Here is a 17,629-nt window from a genome sequence, read left to right as displayed (position 1 = left end):
CCCCAGTGAGAGTCAGTGTCTGTCACCTGTCCCCCAGTGAGAGTCAGTGTCTGTCACCTGTCCCCCAGTGAGAGTCAGTGTCTGTCACCTATCCCCAGTGAGAGTCAGTGTCTGTCACCTGTCCCCCAGTGAGAGTCAGTGTCTGTCACCTGTCCCCCAGTGAGAGTCAGTGTCTGTCACCTGTCCCCCAGTGAGAGTCAGTGTCTGTCACCTGTCCCCCAGTGAGTCAGTGTCTGTCACCTGTCCCCCAGTGAGAGTCAGTGTCTGTCACCTGTCCCCCAGTGAGAGTCAGTGCCTGTCACCTGTCCCCCAGTGCGAGTCAGTGTCTGTCACCTGTCCCCCAGTGAGAGTCAGTGTCTGTCACCTGTCCCCCAGTGAGAGTCAGTGTCTGTCACCTGTCCCCAGTGAGAGTCAGTGCCTGTCACCTGTCCCCAGTGAGAGTCAGTGTCTGTCACCTGTCCCCCAGTGAGAGTCAGTGTCTGTCACCTGTCCCCCAGTGAGAGTCAGTGTCTGTCACCTGTCCCCCAGTGACAGTCAGTGTCTCTCACCTGTTCCCCAGTGAGAGTCAGTGTCTGTCACCTGTCCCCCAGTGAGAGTCAGTGTCTGTCACCTGTCCCCCAGTGAGAGTCAGTGTCTGTCACCTGTCCCCCAGTGAGAGTCAGTGTCTGTCACCTGTCCCCCAGTGACAGTCAGTGTCTGTCACCTGTCCCCCAGTGAGAGTCAGTGTCTGTCACCTGTCCCCCAGTGAGAGTCAGTGTCTGTCACCTGTCCCCCAGTGAGAGTCAGTGTCTGTCACCTGTCCCCCAGTGAGAGTCAGTGTCTGTCACCTGTCCCCCAGTGAGAGTCAGTGTCTGTCACCTGTCCCCCAGTGAGAGTCAGTGTCTGTCACCTGTCCCAAAGTGAGAGTCAGTGTCTGTCACCTGTCCCCCAGTGAGAGTCAGTGTCTGTCACCTGTCCCCCATGAGAGTCAGTGTCTGTCACCTGTCCCCCAGTGAGAGTCAGTGTCTGTCACCTGTCCCCCAGTGAGAGCCAGTGTCTGTCACCTGTCCCCCAGTGAGAGTCAGTGTCTGTCACCTGTCCCCCAGTGAGAGTCAGTGTCTGTCACCTGTCCCCCAGTGAGAGTCAGTGTCTCTCACCTGTCCCCCAGTGAGAGTCAGTGTCTGTCACCTGTCCCCCAGTGACAGTCAGTGTCTGTCACCTGTCCCCAGTGAGAGTCAGTGTCTGTCACCTGTCCCCCAGTGAGAGTCAGTGTCTGTCGCCTGTTCCCACTGAGAGTCAGTGCCTGTCACCTGTCCCCAGTGACAGTCAGTGTCTGTCACCTGTCCCCCAGTGACAGTCAGTGTCTGTCACCTGTCCCCCAGTGAGAGTCAGTGTCTGTCGCCTGTTCCCACTGAGAGTCAGTGCCTGTCACCTGTCCCCTAGTGAGAGTCAGTGCCTGTCACCTGTCCCCAGTGAGAGTCAGTGTCTGTCACCTGTCCCCTAGTGAGAGTCAGTGTCTGTCACCTGTCCCCCAGTGAGAGCCAGTGTCTGTCACCTGTCCCCCAGTGAGAGTCAGTGTCTGTCACCTGTCCCCCAGTGAGAGTCAGTGTCTGTCACCTGTCCCCCAGTGAGAGTCAGTGTCTGTCACCTGTCCCCCAGTGAGAGTCAGTGTCTGTCACCTGTCCCCCAGTGACAGTCAGTGTCTGTCACCTGTCCCCAGTGAGAGTCAGTGTCTGTCACCTGTCCTCCAGTGACAGTCAGTGTCTGTCACCTGTCCCCCAGTGAGAGCCAGTGTCTGTCACCTGTCCCCCAGTGAGAGTCAGTGTCTGTCACCTGTCCCCCAGTGAGAGTCAGTGTCTGTCACCTGTCCCCCAGTGAGAGTCAGTGTCTGTCACCTGTCCCCCAGTGAGAGTCAGTGTCTGTCACCTGTCCCCCAGTGACAGTCAGTGTCTGTCACCTGATCCCCCAGTGAGAGTCAGTGTCTCCCACCTGTCCCCCAGTGAGAGTCAGTGTCTGTCACCTGTCCCCCAGTGAGAGTCAGTGTCTGTCACCTGTCCCCCAGTGAGAGTCAGTGTCTGTCACCTGTCCCCCAGTGAGAGTCAGTGTCTGTCACCTGTCCCCCAGTGAGAGTCAGTGTCTGTCACCTGTCCCCCAGTGAGAGTCAGTGTCTGTCACCTGTCCCCCATGAGAGTCAGTGTCTGTCACCTGTCCCCCAGTGAGAGTCAGTGTCTGTCACCTGTCCCCCAGTGAGAGCCAGTGTCTGTCACCTGTCCCCCAGTGAGAGTCAGTGTCTGTCACCTGTCCCCCAGTGAGAGTCAGTGTCTGTCACCTGTCCCCCAGTGAGAGTCAGTGTCTCTCACCTGTCCCCCAGTGAGAGTCAGTGTCTGTCACCTGTCCCCCAGTGACAGTCAGTGTCTGTCACCTGTCCCCAGTGAGAGTCAGTGTCTGTCACCTGTCCCCCAGTGAGAGTCAGTGTCTGTCGCCTGTTCCCACTGAGAGTCAGTGCCTGTCACCTGTCCCCAGTGACAGTCAGTGTCTGTCACCTGTCCCCCAGTGACAGTCAGTGTCTGTCACCTGTCCCCCAGTGAGAGTCAGTGTCTGTCGCCTGTTCCCACTGAGAGTCAGTGCCTGTCACCTGTCCCCCAGTGAGAGTCAGTGCCTGTCACCTGTCCCCAGTGAGAGTCAGTGTCTGTCACCTGTCCCCTAGTGAGAGTCAGTGTCTGTCACCTGTCCCCCAGTGAGAGCCAGTGTCTGTCACCTGTCCCCCAGTGAGAGTCAGTGTCTGTCACCTGTCCCCCAGTGAGAGTCAGTGTCTGTCACCTGTCCCCCAGTGAGAGTCAGTGTCTGTCACCTGTCCCCCAGTGAGAGTCAGTGTCTGTCACCTGTCCCCCAGTGACAGTCAGTGTCTGTCACCTGTCCCCAGTGAGAGTCAGTGTCTGTCACCTGTCCTCCAGTGACAGTCAGTGTCTGTCACCTGTCCCCCAGTGAGAGCCAGTGTCTGTCACCTGTCCCCCAGTGAGAGTCAGTGTCTGTCACCTGTCCCCCAGTGAGAGTCAGTGTCTGTCACCTGTCCCCCAGTGAGAGTCAGTGTCTGTCACCTGTCCCCCAGTGAGAGTCAGTGTCTGTCACCTGTCCCCCAGTGACAGTCAGTGTCTGTCACCTGATCCCCCAGTGAGAGTCAGTGTCTCCCACCTGTCCCCCAGTGAGAGTCAGTGTCTGTCACCTGTCCCCAGTGAGAGTCAGTGTCTGTCACCTGTCCCCCAGTGAGAGTCAGTGTCTGTCACCTATCCCCAGTGAGAGTCAGTGTCTGTCACCTGTCCCCCAGTGAGAGTCAGTGTCTGTCACCTATCCCCAGTGAGAGTCAGTGTCTGTCACCTGTCCCCCAGTGAGAGTCAGCGTCTGTCACCTGTCCCCCAGTGAGAGTCAGTGTCTGTCACCTATCCCCAGTGACAGTCAGTGTCTGTCACCTGTCCCCCAGTGAGAGTCAGTGTCTCTCACCTGTCCCCCAGTGAGAGTCAGTGTCTGTCACCTGTCCCCCAGTGACAGTCAGTGTCTGTCACCTGTCCCCCAGTGAGAGTCAGTGTCTGTCACCTGTCCCCCAGTGACAGTCAGTGTCTCTCACCTGTAGAACCGTCCCCAGTGAGAGTCAGTGCCTGTTGGAGAGATGGGGATTAACTGGGAACGAGAGAGTGAACTGGTTTGTCTAATTTCCCCCTCCTGTGGGTGAAACACCCAAATGTTTGGGTGTTTTTTTAAAACTATGTGAAGACTGGAGGGAAGAGTCATCACAACAACCTTCAGACAGATAAACAGGGCAACTAGGCCACGTCCAAAGCTTGGCAGCAGAATTACGTCTATAGTGTCATTCACCTCCTCAGGACAACGCAAGGCGATCCACAACCAATGAAGTACTTATCGAAGTGAAGTCACCGTTATGTCAGGAAACATGGCAGCCAAGACTGACATCTATATAGCATTGCATCAACAGTACCATGTTAACGATGCCCATATTCTGGCCCGCCTGAGGATACGTGCTCAAGATAAAGAATCACTGGATTGGGGGTAATATTCTGGCATGGGTGGAGGATTGGTTATCTAACAGGAAGCAGAGAGTTGGGATAAATGGTTCATTCTCGGACTGGCAACCAGTAGCCAGTGGTGTTCCGCAGGGGTCGGTGCTGGGTCCCCAACTCTTTACAATCTATATTAACGATTTGGAGGAGGGGACCGAGTGTAACATATCAAAGTTTGCAGATGATACAAAGATGGGAGGGAAAGTAGAGAGTGAGGAGGACATAAAAAACCTACAAGGGGATATAGACAGGCTGGGTGAGTGGGCGGAGATTTGGCAGATGCAATACAATATTGGAAAATGTGAGGTTATGCACTTTGGCAGGAAAAATCAGAGAGCAAGTTATTATCTTAATGGCGAGAAACTGGAAAGTACTGCAGTACAAAGGGATCTGGGGGTCCTCGTGCAAGAAAATCAAAAAGTTAGTATGCAGGTGCAGCAGGTGATCAAGAAGGCCAACGGAATGTTGGCTTTTATTGCTAGGGGGATAGAATATAAAAACAGGGAGGTATTGCTGCAGTTATATAAGGTATTGGTGAGACCGCACCTGGAATACTGCATACAGTTTTGGTCTCCATACTTAAGAAAAGACATACTTGCTCTCGAGGCAGTACAAAGAAGGTTCATTCGGTTAATCCCGGGGATGAGGGGGCGGACATATGAGGAGAGGTTGAGTAGATTGGGACTCTACTCATTGGAGTTCAGAAGAATGAGAGGCGATCTTATTGAAACATATAAGATTGTGAAGGGGCTTGATCGGGTGGATGCGGTAAGGATGTTCCCAAGGATGGGTGAAACTAGAACTAGGGGGCATAATCTTAGAATAAGGGGCTGCTCTTTCAAAACTGAGATGAGGAGAAACTTCTTCACTCAGAGGGTAGTAGGTCTGTGGAATTTGCTGCCCCAGGAAGCTGTGGAAGCTACATCATTAAATAAATTTAAAACAGAAATAGACAGTTTCCTAGAAGTAAAGGGAATTAGGGGTTACGGGGAGCGGGCAGGAAATTGGACATGAATTTAGATTTGAGGTTAGGATCAGATCAGCCATGATCTTAATGAATGGTGGAGCAGGCTCGAGGGGCCGATTGGCCTACTCCTGCTCCTATTTCTTATGTTCTTATGTACGTGCCATCATTGGGAGGGCCGGGAGTGTGGGGGCGGTGGTTATTTGAATGTCACTTCCTATATGGACAGGAAACGTCCTTCACTATCGGTTAACACACCTGCGCATCTAAAAGAAGCATCCCAACCCCGGTCAGTTCCGGAAAGTTCTTCCATCAGCGCGATATTGTGAGAGCAGAGGTCAAAAGGCCCTGGGTTCATTGGCGGGACAGTCTTCATTGGGAGCAGCAAAGGTCGAAGGTTAGCAGGCGCCCCCCCCGCAGCGAACCAGCGGGCAGCGTTCCGTGTCACGTGACCCGCACTGCGGCCAATAACGTCTCAAGATGACAGGCATTGACTATGAATCCAACAGGTAGGCCCCAACAGTGGGATATCAATCAGCAAACATCTAGAATATTCTGCATGGTCAACACTCCACACGAGGGCTGCTGTTTTATTTACACCACAGGTACGGGTAGGTTTGTAAGAAAAATAAATACATTCAGAATAAATATATATATATATATGTATATTTTTTAAAAAAGGCAGCCTCTCTTGTGGCACCATTGACATTCCCGCCAGGTTATTAAGTAGGACTGAGGAGAGCCTGTGAGGTATAACAGCAGAATTGGCTTCGACATTTGGTCTCGATGCAGAGGCGGACTGTTAAAGGGCTCCACTCACTGAAGGAATACAGGGCGATAAAAATGTAGTTAAACCACACCCAGGCCGGGCCAGGTTGCCCTCGTCTTGATTGAGGATGCTATCAGCCATTCCGCAGAGCAGGGCCCAATATCGACACCCACATGCACACACGCAGAGAGTTGTCGTCACCGTCTGGAATGCGCTGCCTGAAAGCAGATTCGATAATAACGTCCAAAAGAGGGGGAATCGGATAAATACTTGAAAAAGGATTAAAAAAAAAAATTTGCAGGGCTCTGGGGATCGAGCGGGGTGGGGGGAGTGGGACTAAATCGGGCAGCTCTCTCAAAGAGCCGGCACAGGCACGACGGGCCGAATGGCCTCCTTCCGTGCGCACGCTGCGGTGGCCGGGTAGCAATCGGGAGTGGGAACCCGGGCTATTCCACCATGGGGAGCATCCCTCCCCCCCTACGTCCAGCAAGGGTCCAAGCAGGGTAGCGACCGGGGGAAGCAGGAAATCTCGGTGACTCAGGGAGGCTGAAGCCAATTGCTCCGGGGAGAGGGTCAAACCTGGGACTTGCTGACCCGTCGGGGTTGAGGAAACCATATGGCGGGAGGGTGGGGGAGGGAGTAGCCTGCGGTGTCCGACCCCCTCTTGCGACGGTGCAGAGCTGATGTCAGGTCGTTCGGCAGCGGTTGGCTGGTAGACGGTGACCTTTGTCCTCGATAATCAGATCGGCCACGAACTGATAGAACGGCGGAGCAGGCTGGAGGGGCCGAATGGCCTCCTCCTTTTCCTACGTCGGAGGCGGTCGCGTTCGTTGACTCGCTCGCCGCTGGCGCCGAGCGCCCCACGCGGCGGGAAACCCACCGCCAGTCGGCGAGGGCGAGGCAGTCAAGCGGCAGTGACGGAGCGAGGGTCTCTGGGAGCCCCTAATACCCATCGGTCAGGGGTCTCGAGGCAGCGGCCATGACAGGGGTCTGTGTTGGGGATGGAGGGAGGGGGGCAAAAACAGAAGCTTATCGCTCCGCGTTTGTGACCCGTCTTATTCCCGATATCTCTGCCCACCCTCCTGGCAACAGACGGGCACAGTTGGAAACAGCACAAAAAAAGGGCGTAAAATGCCACCTGGAGGCCGGGTGCCATTTTGTGTCCACCGATGGGCACTTTTGTATTTTTTGTCTTGTTCCGCCTGAGTTTTTTTTGTTGGCAGCGTATTTCGGGCCGAGTGGCCAGTCCACGCAGAATGGCCTCCGACTGGCGATTGCCAGGCCACCCGGTCACCCCAGCCGGGCGGCTCCCCCGCCCTCGCTTTCCACCCCCCACCCCCCCCCCCCCGCCGCTGTTGCCGTCGTCGCCGTGTTCCTCCGACTACGTCCCCGTCTTCGGGGGCGCGCCCCTCCCACCGTTCATCGCCGCGGCCCCTCCCGGCGTCTTCGCCGCCTTCTTGGCGTCGGCGGGCTCCTCCGCCAGCTCGTGCAGCGAGGGCTCCCGGTACATGGCGACTGCAAGAGAAGGCACGGGGCCAGTCAGAGATCGGGCGGGGACGCGAGGTGACCGCGCGCACGCGCGGCGCTGACGCGGCCGCAGTACGGGGAGACATCGTCAAAGCCGCCATGCCGGTGGGGGAGGTGAGGTGGGGAGAGGGGGTGATGCTAACACTGAGGCGGGGGGGGGTTAAGAGGATCAAACTGGTCTCGGGCAGTCGCGCAAAAAACGGGCGATGGCGAATCGGCAGCAAATCAACGGGCGCGGTGGAAAGCGAGCTGCTGATTCGCTGTCGCCCGTTCTGCGCTCCAGCCGAGACCCGTTTCCCCCCCCATTGAGTACTCGCCCTCTGGGCTATGGGGGGGAAAGAGAAGCGGGGGGTGGGGTGGGGCTGGGGGGGGGGAAAGAGTGGGACTAATTGGAGAGCTCCATCAAAGAGCTGGCATGGGCACGATGGGCCGAACGGCCTCCTTCCGTGTTCTATGATTCGACGGGAGTTCAAATCCACAGACGGGATGAACGTTTCCTCTGTCGGCTGCCTGTAACCGAGTTTGAGGTGGTCTCCCATTTAGCAAGACCCCCAAAACTTGGCCATTCATTCTCCGGGGGGGGGTGGGGTAGAGTCTAACGCACCGAGCATGACCCTTTGGTTGGGGTACCCCAATGGGGAGCCTATGGGAGATGACCCCATGGGAGATGACCCCAGCGACTGTCGGGGTCTTAGCGAGGGGAATGGAGGGGGATCGTGAAGTTGAAGGCCTGGTGTTGGTTTTTTTTTTTTGTGTTACCTTCGATGAGTTTGGGTAGGAAATGTGCTGCCGCCTTGGTCTTCTTCACCCTGTTGCCTTTCATGGTCTGCCCGCCTTTGTTGATGCCGAGGTACCAGGACCTGCCTGATTCCCGCTGCCGGTACAGGAGTGAGGAGTAGGTCACGTAGTAGTTCTCAAACACCGACTCCTTGAACTTACACTCGGGGGTGAAGTGCTCCTGCGGAAGTTTAGAAAACGGGCTTCAGTTTGCTCTCCGAGCCGCTCGGTCGACAGGGAGGCCGTTGGCGCCAACTGCGTAGGAAATGAGAAGTGTTTGTGGCGCGTTCCCCCCAGGGGCAGAGACGCGGGGGGGGGGGTCTCCCCTTCCCCCGTCCCAACCCAACCCCTCCACCCCCACCCCCACCCCCAATCAGACACGCGTCCTGTCAGGTAGGCCCAAGAGTGACACAGGAGTGAAGCCAGCCCCCTCCTCTCCCCGTCTTGACTGCGGACACCCTCCCCCCGTTCCTGGGGTTTAAAATCACACCCACCCCCCCAAACGGGAATCTATTAAGGAGCCGGGGAGGGGGGAGAAGGGGAGGTGAAGATGGCCAAATAAGGAGACGAGCGAGCAGGCCGTGTCCTGGAGACCAGCCCCGTTGCAGCGGCCTGTCCGCACGGTGGGGACACAAGGTGGGAAGGAGGCAGCTCTGCCTGGGAGAACGCTGCGTCTATTTGAAGAGCCCCCTGACTGACCTGGAGTCAGGAACAGGCCTCTCGCTCCCCCCCACTCCCGAATCCCCCCCCCCCCGGTCAGCTCCTTTGTCTGACGTCGGGTCAGAATCCGCGCTCTGCGTGTGTTTAAAAATTAATCCCTCCGCCTGCGCTTTCCCGTGTTCCCTTTGTCCCGTTGGTGCATTTTTTCCGCCTGATTCCCTTTCAGCTTTTCTCTCCTTCCCTCCGAGACTCATTTTCTTACCCATCCCTTAACCCTCTGAGTGCCCAGTGGGACGACGGGACCTTACAGTAAAAGAGTCCGTCAGAGGCTGCGGCTGATTCAGTCTGTGTGAGAAAAGGGGGTTCCCCCACCATCCGGCCCCCCCCCCCCCGAACTGGTCTCCCTCCCCCTCCTGAAGGTGCTGACCCCCTTTCTAGGTACATGTGCCCAACTGCCCTCCCGAGAGAGTGGGGTGGGGAGGGAGGTGGAGGACGATTCTTGACCTGTGAAACTGGGCAGTGAGAGATGGCAGGCTATTCGAACCTGGAGGCCTGCCAATACACCCACAGGCCCAATCGCCAGCCTGCACCAGTGGGCCCAATCGCCAACCTGGAGCCATAGGCTTTGGTATCTATCCATCACACTGACAGATTCCAGTGTTATACAGTGACAGACCTGTACCCACCAGTACTGTACCCCAGTGTTATACAGTGACAGACCTGTACCCACCAGTACTGTACCCCAGTGTTATACTGTGACAGACCTGTACCCCAGTGTTATACTGTGACAGACCTGTACCCACCAGTACTGTACCCCAGTGTTATACTGTGACAGACCTGTACCCACCAGTACTGTACCCCAGTGTTATACAGTGACAGACCTGTACCCACCAGTACTGTACCCCAGTGTTATACAGTGACAGACCTGTACCCACCAGTACTGTACCCCAGTGTTATACAGTGACAGACCTGTACCCACCAGTACTGTACCCCAGTGTTATACTGTGACAGACCTGTACCCACCAGTACTGTACCCCAGTGTTATACAGGGACAGACCTGTACCCACCAGTACTGTACCCCAGTGTTATACAGGGACAGACCTGTACCCACCAGTACTGTACCCCAGTGTTATACAGTGACAGACCTGTACCCACCAGTACTGTACCCCAGTGTTATACAGGGACAGACCTGCACCTGCACCGGGCACAGTGCCAAGCGGAGTTATGGAGGGGAGGTGGGAGGGCACCTTCTTGGTCTTTCCCCGCCCCCTCATTATACCCAAGGTTCGCTGGAAGGGTGGCAACACATGGGTGTGGGGGGGGGGGGGATGGCGGGCGGGGATGGTGGGGGGGGTGCCCGAATGAGTTGGCAGATTGGTTTTCTGGCTGCTGTTACCCCACAGCAAAACGGCCCAGATGCTTGTGGTTAGGCCTGAGGCCTAGGCCTGCGCCCCATTTCGAGGCACAAAGCCCCACTGGTGGTCAGGCCTGAGGTCTTGGCATGTATTCCCGGCCTCGTTTCTAGGCACAGGGCCCCAACGGTGGTTCGGCCTGAGCCCTGAGGCCTTGGCCTGTATTTCTGGCCCCGTTTCTAGGCACAAGGCCCCACTGATGGTCAGGCCTGAGGCCTTGGCCTGTATTTCTGGCTCTGTTTTTTTTTTTGGCGCAAAGCCTTGCCGGTGGGTGAGCCTGTACCAGGCATGGTTGCATGAGGATGGGCGCAGGCGCACTGCGCCCGGCCAGCTCACGGGCAAAGTGGGTTTTAGTGGAATATCAGGGGCCTGACTATAGATGACAACCAAGACTCTCTGGGATGCACCTAACCAAGATTAAAAGCTGGGACACTCCTATCACGCAGCTCAAAGTCCTCCCTCCAGACACAGCCCAGGAGGACAGAGTCTAGAATTAGGAACATTAAGAACAGGAGGAGGCCATTCTGCCCCTCGAGCCTGTTCCGCCATTCAATTAAACCATGGCCAATCTGCACCTCAACTCCATTTTCCCACCTTAGCTCCATATCCCTTACCGAATAAAAATCTATCGATCTCAGCCTTGAAAGTTCCAATTGTCCCCCAGCATCCACAGGAGGAGGCCATTCGGCCCATCGTGCCTGTGCTAGCTCTTCGAAAGAGCTATCTAATTAGTCCCACTACCCCCCCGGCTCTTTCCCCACAGCCCTGCAAAAATTTCCCCTTCAAGTATTTATCCAATTCCCCTTTCGAAAGTTACTATTGAACCTGCTTCCGCCGTCCTTTCAGGCAGCGCATTCCAGATCAGAACAACTCGCTGCGTCAAAAAAAATTCTCCTCATCTCCCCACTCTGGTTCTTTTGCCGATTAGCTTAAATCTGTGTCCTCTGCTTACCGACCCTCCTGCCACTGGAAACACTTTCTCACCTTATTCACTCCATCAAAACCCTTTCATGATCTTGGGGGGGGGGAGAGAGTTCCAAATTTCTACTACCCTTTGCGTGACTATGTCCCAGTCTGTGCAACCTGTCCTCGTAATTTAACCCTCTAATCCCCGGTATCATCCTGGCGAATCTGCACTGCACCCCCTCCAAGGCCGATATCTCCTTCCAGGGGTGCGGTGCCCAGAACTGAACGCAGTATCTCCAGACGCTGCTTCATGCAGCTTCCTCCCCTTTGTCTTCCAGCCCCCTTGAGATAAAGGCCGACATTCTGATTGCTTTTTCTACCTGTCTGTTGGCTTTGGGATGACTGAACAGCCGAGTGTTTGATGCGGACGCAGTGAGGAGTGTTCACCTGCCCACCGAGACGCTGGGGGATCCCAGTGACCGCGCTGCACAGCTGCTCGCTGCTCCTGACCCCGGCCGAGCTGAGCCCGAGTGACGCAAGGGCCTCTCGGCAAGAAGCCAAGGGTCGTAGTTGGACGTGGGAGAGGGGTGCGGCCCTTTAACGAGCCTGCATCCATCAGCGCACTCAGTGGCTGGGGGAGGGAGACGCTGGGCCTCTCAACGATTTAGCCGCAGCTTTGTCTGTTCCTGACCCACTTCTGAGCACTGCCAGGTCCCCAGCGGGGACTGCACTTGGGGGAACGGCAGGTGAAAGCCTGAGACATCAGTCAGGAAGGTGTCCTGCGGACTGAGACAGAATGAGGACACGTCCCAACCCAAAACTACTTAACTCTTTGCCCCTCAGTGTGAGGTGTTTCCGACGCCATGCTGCGCACACACTAGTGTACGGTGTCAGCTCGCACCCTAGTGTACGGCGTCAGCTTGCACCCTAGTGTACGGCGTCAGCTCGCACCCTAGTGTACGGTGTGAGCTCGCACCCTAGCGTACGGTGTGAGCTCGCACCCTAGTGTACGGCGTCAGCTCGCACCCTAGCGTACGGCGTCAGCTCGCACCCTAGCGTACGGCGTCAGCTCGCACCCTAGCGTACGGCGTCAGCTCGCACCCTAGCGTACGGCGTCAGCTCGCACCCTAGCGTACGGCGTCAGCTCGCACCCTAGTGTACGGTGTGAGCTCGCACCCTAGTGTAGGGTGTCAGCTCGCACCCTAGTGTAACGTGTCAGCTCGCACCCTAGTGTACGGTGTCAGCTCGCACCCTAGTGTACGGTGTGAGCTCGCACCCTAGTGTAACGTGTCAGCTCGCACCCTAGTGTACGGTGTGAGCTCGTACCCTAGTGTACGGTGTCAGCTCGCACCCTAGCGTACGGAGTCAGCTCGCACCCTAGCGTACGGAGTCAGCTCGCACCCTAGCGTACGGTGTCAGCTCGCACCCTAGCGTACGGAGTCAGCTCGCACCCTAGTGTACGGTGTCAGCTCGCACCCTAGTGTACGGTGTGAGCTCGCACTCTAGTGTACGGTGTCAGCTCGCACCCTAGTGTACGGTGTCAGCTCACACCCTAGTGTACGGTGTCAGCTCGCACCCTAGCGTACGGAGTCAGCTCGCACCCTAGTGTACGGTGTCAGCTCGCACCCTAGTGTATGGTGTCAGCTCGCACTCTAGTGTACGGTGTCAGCTCGCACCCTAGTGTACGGTGTCAGCTCACACCCTAGTGTATGGTGTCAGCTCGCACCCTAGCGTACGGAGTCAGCTCGCACCCTAGTGTACGGTGTCAGCTCGCACTCTAGTGTACGGTGTCAGCTCGCACCCTAGTGTACGGTGTCAGCTCGCACCCTAGCGTACGGAGTCAGCTCGCACCCTAGTGTACGGTGTCAGCTCGCACCCTAGTGTACGGAGTCAGCTCGCACCCTAGTGTACGGTGTGAGCTCGCACCCGAGTGTACGGTATCAGCTCGCACCCTAGTGTACGGTGTCAGCTCGCACCCTAGTGTACGGAGTCAGCTCGCACCCTAGTGTACGGAGTCAGCTCGCACCCTAGTGTACGGAGTCAGCTCGCACCCTAGTGTACGGAGTCAGCTCGCACCCTAGTGTACGGTGTCAGCTCGCACCCTCGTGTACGGTGTCAGCTCGCACCCTCGTGTACGGTGTCAGCTCGCACCCTCGTGTACGGTGTCAGCTCGCACCCGAGTGTACGGTATCAGCTCGCACCCTAGTGTACGGAGTCAGCTCGCACCCTAGCGTACGGTGTCAGCTCGCACCCTAGTGTACGGTGTCAGCTCGCACCCTAGTGTATGGTGTCAGCTCGCACCCTAGTGTACGGAGTCAGCTCGCAGCCTAGAGTACGGAGTCAGCTCGCACCCTAGCGTACGGAGTCAGCTCGCACCCTCGTGTACGGTGTCAGCTCGTACCCTAGCGTACGGAGTCAGCTCGCACCCTAGTGTACGGAGTCAGCTCGCACCCTCGTGTACGGAGTCAGCTCGCACCCTAGCGTACGGTGTCAGCTCGCACCCTAGCGTACGGAGTCAGCTCGCACCCTAGTGCACGGTGTCAGCTCGCACCCTAGCGCACGGTGTCAGCTCGCACCCTAGTGTCCAGCCCAGCCGCCCTGTGCCCTCCCTGAGTGACAGTCCCAATTAAAGCCGTAATAGAAAGAAAGTTTTGCATTCATATAGCGCCTTTCACAACCTCAGGACGTCCCAAAGTGCTAATAGGGCTCAGTGTGGTATCGTGGGCCCAGGTTCACCCAAGCCCGTTTGACCGAGGACGCCTTGCAGCCAGCGGTCAGTGAGAGCTGATCCCGTCGGTCTGGGCTGGGGTTTGGAGACAGGCCCCTTGCGTGTGACCCACGGCCCGCCCAGTTCCCTGCTGTTACTCACTGATGTGTAGAGGTATCCATCGCTGTTCATGGCAACGTACAGACCTGTTTTCACTCCCTGAATCGCTACGACTCTCAGACTGACGGGGATTAAATTGAAGAGAGCTGGAAAAGAGAAAGAAGAGGTGAGAGGGACGGTGGGGTGGAGGGGGTCTCCGAAATATCCCACCCCAGGACGGTCTCCCTTCTACTGTCGCAAAACCCGCACCTCCACCTACCCCGCTGTCTAATCTATCACTCTCACTAGCATCAATTAGACAGGAATGGCCTGTATCACATCCTTCAGAGACATTCAAAACCATTTCACTTACACACCAAGGTCCCACAAAAGGAAGATCTTTTAATTTCTACAGCCCCTTTCATGACCTCAGGACGTCCCAGAGTGCTTTACGCCTGATGAAGTACTTTTTGAATTGTAGTCACCGTTGTAATGTGGGGAAAAACGGCAGCCAATTGCGCACAGCAAGATCCCACAAACAAATATGATAAATGACCAGATAATCTGTTTTTAGTGATGTTGGTTGAGGGTTAAATATTGGCTGGCAGAACCCCCCCCGCCCCCCTTCTTCGAATAATGGCCGTGGGATCTTTTACATCCACCTAAGAGGGCAAACAAGGGCCTCGGTTTGACGTCTCATCCGAAAGACGGCACCTCCGACAGTGCAGCACTCCCTCAGTACCGGCACTGGGAGCGTCAGCCTGGACAAACAGCGACCAGATGACGGACGATCAGTCAATCCGGTTTTTTTTTTTTTTGGCGGTGTTGGTGGAGGGAGAAACGTTGGCCCAGGACACCGGGGAGAACTCCCCACGTCTTCACTGTGCCGAGTTCCGGTCACTCTGCACCGTCTCCTGTTGGAACTCGCTGGGGAAGGTCTCCCTGTGCCTGCGCCTGAGAGTATCAGACTGCTGAGGCCCATCAAATTGGCTGATCTTATTCCCATTTTCCACCCCCTCCATCTCAAGACGATTTGCGTCTTTGTCGCGTCTTTAATGTCGGGAAACGTCCTAAGGCTCTTCAGGGAGGCGTAAATCAGACAAAAAAAAAAATGGACGTCCATCCAAAGAAGGAGACGTTAGGAGGGGTGACCAAAAGAGATGGGTTTTAAGGAGGGCCTTGAAGGAGGAGAGAGAGAGGCGGAGAGGTTTAGGGAGGGAATTCCAGGGCTTAGGGCCTGGATGGCTGCAGGCACGGCCGCCAATGGTGGGGCGAAGAGAGGAGAGCATAGACAAGAGGCCAGAGTCAGAAGAACTGAGAGGTTTATTTTATTCGTTCATGGGATGTGGGCGTCGCTGGCGAGGCCGGCATTTATTGCCCATCCCTAATTGCCCTTGAGAAGGTGGTGGTGAGCCGCCTTCTTGAACCGCTGCAGTCCGTGTGGTGAAGGTTCTCCCACAGTGCTGTTAGGAAGGGAGTTCCAGGATTTTGACCCAGCGACGATGAAGGAACAGCCGATATATTTCCAAGTCGGGATGGTGTGTGACTTGGAGGGGAACGTGCAGGTGATGTTGTTCCCATGTACCTGCTGCTCTTGTCCTTCTAGGTGGTAGAGGTCGCGGGTTTGGGAGGTGCTGTCGAAGAAGCCTTGGCGAGTTGCTGCAGTGCATCCTGTGGATGGTACACACTGCAGCCACAGTGCACCAGTGGTGAAGGGAGTGAATGTTTAGGGTGGTGGATGGGGTGCCAATCAAGCGGGCTGCTTTGTCCTGGATGGTGTCGAGCTTCTTGAGTGTTGTTGGAGCTGCACTCATCCAGGCAAGTGGAGAGTATTCCATCACACTCCTGACTTGTGCCTTGTAGATGGTGGAAAGGCTTTGGGGAGTCAGGAGGTGAGTCACTCGCCGCAGAATACCCAGCCTCTGACCTGCTCTTGTAGCCACAGTATTTATATGGCTGGTCCAGTTAAGTTTCTGGTCAATGGTGACCCCCTGGATGTTGATGGTGGGGGATTCGGCGATGGTAATGCCGTTGAATGTCAAGGGGAGGTGGTTAGACGCTCTCTTGTTGGAGATGGTCATTGCCTCGCACTTGTCTGGCCCGAATGTTACTTGCCACTTATCAGCCCATGCCTGGATGTTGTCCAGGTCTTGCTGCATGCGGGCTCGGACTGCTTCATTATTTACCTGGGCAATTTTCCACATTGTCGGGTGGATGCCAGTGTTGTAGCTGTACTGGAACAGTTTGGCTAGAGGCGCAGCTAGTTCTGGAGCACAAGTCTTCAACACTACAGCTGGGATGTTGTCGGGGCCCATAGCCTTTGCTGTATCCAGTGCACTCAGCCGTTTCTTGATATCACGTGGAGTGAATCGAATTGGCCGAAGACTGGCTTCTGTGATGGTGGGGATATCGGGAGGAGGCCGAGGACTGTAGGACTGGAGGAGGTTACGGAGATAGGGAAGTGGGGGGAGGGGGTGCGAGGCCATGGAGGGATTCGAACACGAGGATGAGAATTTTAAATTGGAGGTGTAGGGGGGACCGGGTTCCAATGTCGGTCAGCAACGTGGAAGAAAAGATCAGCGTCCCATCGAGCCTCCCCACCGGGACCTGCTGGACCCGCACGTGAGTCAGCTCCCGGGCGTTTTCCCAACAGCACATCCTGGCCTCCCAGTCGCAAGGCCGCAGGCTCGAGCCCCACTCCTGCTTCTCCGGTTACAACGCTCCTCAAAATCTTATCGGCTTCGTTCTTCGACGTCGGCGGACGTCTAGACTCCCGGGAACGTTATTTTTTTTCCGACCCCAGTAACTCCCAGGCTAGAGTGCGGGACCCTTTTAAACGATCGCCCCTCGGTCGTCCGTTTGGCTCACTGCAAACCGCGGTTTGCAGTGAGCCAAACGGACGACCGAGGGGCGATCGTTTAAAAGGGTCCCGCACTCTAGCCTGGGAAACAGAGCTAATCGCTCACCTTCAAACTCAAAACGGGCGACTCTTGCAGACCTGAGAGGGCCTCGGGTTCGTTAATGGCTGATTAATGGCAGAGGCTGCGAGATAAAGGGAGAGGGCAGTTTCACCTTGGAGCCTGGGCCAGCCGGCTGCTGTAAACAGGGACAGTCTCCCACCACCCCCCCCCCCGCCTCATAAACAGTGTTAATTGTTTTCGGTTGCAGTTCACTCCTCTACTCTGCTTAAGGCTTTGGCGACCTTCCTTGGGCACTGTAACCGTGGTGATGGGTGACCTCCGTTACCGTGTGTGTGTGTGTGTGTGTGTGTTAAAACTGTGAGTACCAGCGGGGCTATTCGACTTCAGGGACCATCACAGCTGAGCCCAATGCTCGGTGATTCCCCCCTCCCCCCAGACACACACTCCCTCTCCTTCCAGCAGGGGTCCGTCCCCAGATAGTGATCAGGAGCAGGGGACACTGGCTGGTTTGTCCCTCCCCGATCCAGGAGCAGCTGTGTGGCAAGGACCAAGAACCAGGAGGCCTCTCAAGAGCGGGGAGGGGGAGGGGAACCGAGGGCCGGGGTGGGGGGAGGGGAAACCGAGAGCGAGGGGGAATTGGAGGGCAGGGGGGAAATCGAGGGGGAACTCAGGGAAGGTGGGGGGGGGGAACCCAGGGCCGGGGGGGGGGTCCCTTTACACAGGTGGGGGGGGTCCCGTCACACAGAGGGGGGGGGGGGTCCCGTCACACAGAGTGGGGTGGTCCCGTCACACAGAGTGGGGGGGTGGTCCCGTCACACAGAGTGGGGGGGTGGTC

General features: G+C 56.4%; 1 protein-coding gene across 1 annotated transcript in view; it reads right to left on the bottom strand.

The window, feature by feature from the left end:
• Positions 1 to 7,166: 7,166 nt before the first annotated feature.
• LOC137302307 (fibroblast growth factor 11-like) overlaps positions 7,167 to 17,629 on the bottom strand; it is an 87,969-nt gene continuing 77,506 nt past the window's right edge. The window contains exons 3-5 of the mRNA XM_067971947.1: positions 13,937 to 14,040; positions 8,072 to 8,270; positions 7,167 to 7,300 (exon numbers count right to left, since the gene is read on the bottom strand). Of these exons, the coding sequence (XP_067828048.1) occupies positions 7,167 to 7,300; positions 8,072 to 8,270; positions 13,937 to 14,040 (437 nt within the window). The remainder of the gene's footprint in view (positions 7,301 to 8,071; positions 8,271 to 13,936; positions 14,041 to 17,629) is intronic.

The sequence above is a fragment of the Heptranchias perlo genome, chromosome 35 (assembly GCF_035084215.1).
Source record: "Heptranchias perlo isolate sHepPer1 chromosome 35, sHepPer1.hap1, whole genome shotgun sequence".
Taxonomy (NCBI): domain Eukaryota; kingdom Metazoa; phylum Chordata; class Chondrichthyes; order Hexanchiformes; family Hexanchidae; genus Heptranchias; species Heptranchias perlo.
This window is presented reverse-complemented; position numbering and strand designations above follow the sequence as displayed.